Source organism: Apaloderma vittatum, unplaced genomic scaffold (genome assembly GCF_000703405.1).
Source record: "Apaloderma vittatum isolate BGI_N311 unplaced genomic scaffold, ASM70340v1 scaffold19508, whole genome shotgun sequence".
Taxonomy (NCBI): domain Eukaryota; kingdom Metazoa; phylum Chordata; class Aves; order Trogoniformes; family Trogonidae; genus Apaloderma; species Apaloderma vittatum.
The window spans coordinates 57,369-59,868 of NW_009730457.1; the positions used below are offsets into that span (position 1 = coordinate 57,369).

Here is a 2,500-nt window from a genome sequence, read left to right on the forward strand (position 1 = left end):
AGCAGTTAGAAATACAGGTTTGTAGCATGGATGTATTATCCTATTAGTTATTTACTATTAACCTAAACTAAACTGAAAACACTTATTTTAGTGACTCTAGCTTAAAGCCATATGTTTCTTGCATGAAATTTGTTGATATTCATGAACACGTGGGTTTTTTTTTCTTAAAGATTCTTCACATTATAAATTATGCAATAATTATCTACCATCAGCATCGTCTACAGTATTTTGCTTGAACTAAGACCCTAATGCCATTTATCATGGATGAAAAATGCAGTCCCTGGAGTAGAGACTGGATCCAAGCTGGGTTCAGTTCTTGCAGTGCTGGGTCAGGACCCCTCTTCCTTCTTCCCCTTCTGACCCGATGCTTGTCTGTGCTGTTCTGCAGGACAAAGGAGTAGCAGAGCGTTCTCTCCGCCCAAAACAACTCCCAGCCTGATGGCGGGCATTTTTTCTGCAAGCAGAGAGCGTAGTGTCAGACCCACTCTGGGAGGTCCCCAGGGCGTCCCGCAGCTAGGACGGCAGGACTAGGGTGCCCTGTTTGGGTTCTAACCATTAGAGGTCACTGCATGTATGTGAATGCTCCCTCCAGCCCGTGCACCAAGTGCCGCATACCCCTGGGATCTCACAGTACCCCTGGGGTCTCACAGTGTTGAAACCACACTTAGTGGGTACCAAGGCTGTACACAAACCTCATCAGCCCAGAGTGACCGAGCGGTACACGCCACGCCATCCCCTCCCGCCTGCCCAGAAGTCGTCGGAGAGCATTTCTTAGTAGTCCTGTCCCCTGTCAGGACCATTCAGAGGAGCTAAAAGGACAAAGCAAGGGACTGAGATTTTTCCCCCCCCATTTGTTGCCATATGTGGAGAAACACCTTGTCAGCTTTCTGACTTTTTAGTGTATTTTTTCACTGTTCTCATGCGTATAAGAATACTCATTCTTCTTTCAGCCAAGGCAAACCGTTTCTGTCTTTTTTATTTTACTACTGGAAACCCAAAGTAATGAGAAGAGTGTACAATAATGTCATTTATTGTCATTTCCCTTAAAATGAAAGCTTTATAAGCCCAGGCAAAGCTGCAGTGTCTTTTATAAGATTTACAGGATAGCGTTGGCTTAATTTGTTTGTTAGGAATTTACATCATGGCAAATAGCATGTCTCTAAAGTGTCACACTCATGAAGCCTAAAAAGAAACGTTTTACCTACCCTCTGCCTTGAATGTTCTTTGATTAAAAATACACTGACCAAATTACATCTAGCATCCCCAAAGTATCTGTAGTAACACAGGTAGTTTTCTCTTCTTAAAATGACTTACGAGTTGTTTTCCTTAGTTCAGTCTCAGTCTGAAGGTGTAACTCTTGACCTGAAGTCATGAAGCAAGTATTACAGAACTCTTTCATGTTGCAATTAATGTTGTAATTGGGCTGTAGATACCCAAAGACATATCACCAGAATACAGTTTTGAGCATTTCCTCTTGCAGCCTAGCTTCTGAAAAATAACTTTCCCTCCACTTTGTAGGTTACATTTTCCTCTTTTGTGTTCTGATATTTTTATCAACAAGTTACATATTTCAAACACTTCCTCTTTTTTTTTTTTTAATAAAAAATTTGGTACTTTCTTTGAGTCCGAAACTACAAATATTTATTTAGCATATGATCACGAAATGGCATCACTTAGGAAAAAGTACAGGTTTCGGTAGTGTGATATTTTCTAAAGGCAGCGTAAGGGCTGCTTAAGATCTGTTTACCATTTACAAAGGCTAGGCTGTAACATAACAGTCCAAGTGAAGATTTAGCTTGCAGTGTGACCAATTATGCCATTTTTTGCTTTGTCTGACTGCTAGTGAAGTAAGGTCCATCAGTTGTAATGAGACCCAGTGCAGTGTCGATGCCGACGCGGTGGCAGAGTTCAGCGTTTCACACTGCCTGGGCCCTGTCACTCTATTGAATTAGATTGATGATGGCAGATTGCAGGGGGCACTAACTGGACCTCAGTGGGAAAGGATGAAGTGTGTAGACAATCCTGGCAGGCACTGTGCTTTGAGGACCCTTCACCCCTTCACAGCTGTTGGCACTAGTCCATTGCTAACAGTGTCCACAGGACTTTAAAGAGACACTATGGGCCCTCTAATTTATGGTCTCAGTAACTTGTTACTGTCGAAGCAACTGTGACCTCAATTCTCTTATTGACAAAAAGATGAAGTGTTATTTGTTTTCTCTGACCTTTTAACATATGAAAGGCTATAAAAGTTTTTCGTTTTTTTTCTTTCTTTCTTTCCGTTGCCAAAGTTGCATTTCCTCTCAGATAAGTTTCTACTGACATAGACTTTTATATGCAGGAATCATTACACCAAGACAGGCTCGATGATAAGATGTATCACTGCAGTAAAATAGCTGTATCAGTCATTTCTAAAATGCCTCTGATCTCACTCTTTCTTAACAGCTTTCTAAGGAACGCGAACGTCTTCAAGCAATGATGACCCACTTGCACATGCGACCCT

The 2,500-nt window shown here is 41.6% G+C and overlaps 1 protein-coding gene across 1 annotated transcript in view; it reads left to right on the forward strand.

The window, feature by feature from the left end:
- FOXP2 (forkhead box P2) overlaps positions 1 to 2,500 on the forward strand; it is a 64,822-nt gene that overhangs the window by 20,765 nt on the left and 41,557 nt on the right. Inside the window, 2 exon segments of the mRNA XM_009874825.1 lie at positions 1 to 17; positions 2,443 to 2,500. The exon segment at positions 2,443 to 2,500 is cut by the window's right edge and continues 26 nt beyond it. Coding sequence (XP_009873127.1) covers positions 1 to 17; positions 2,443 to 2,500 — 75 coding nt within the window.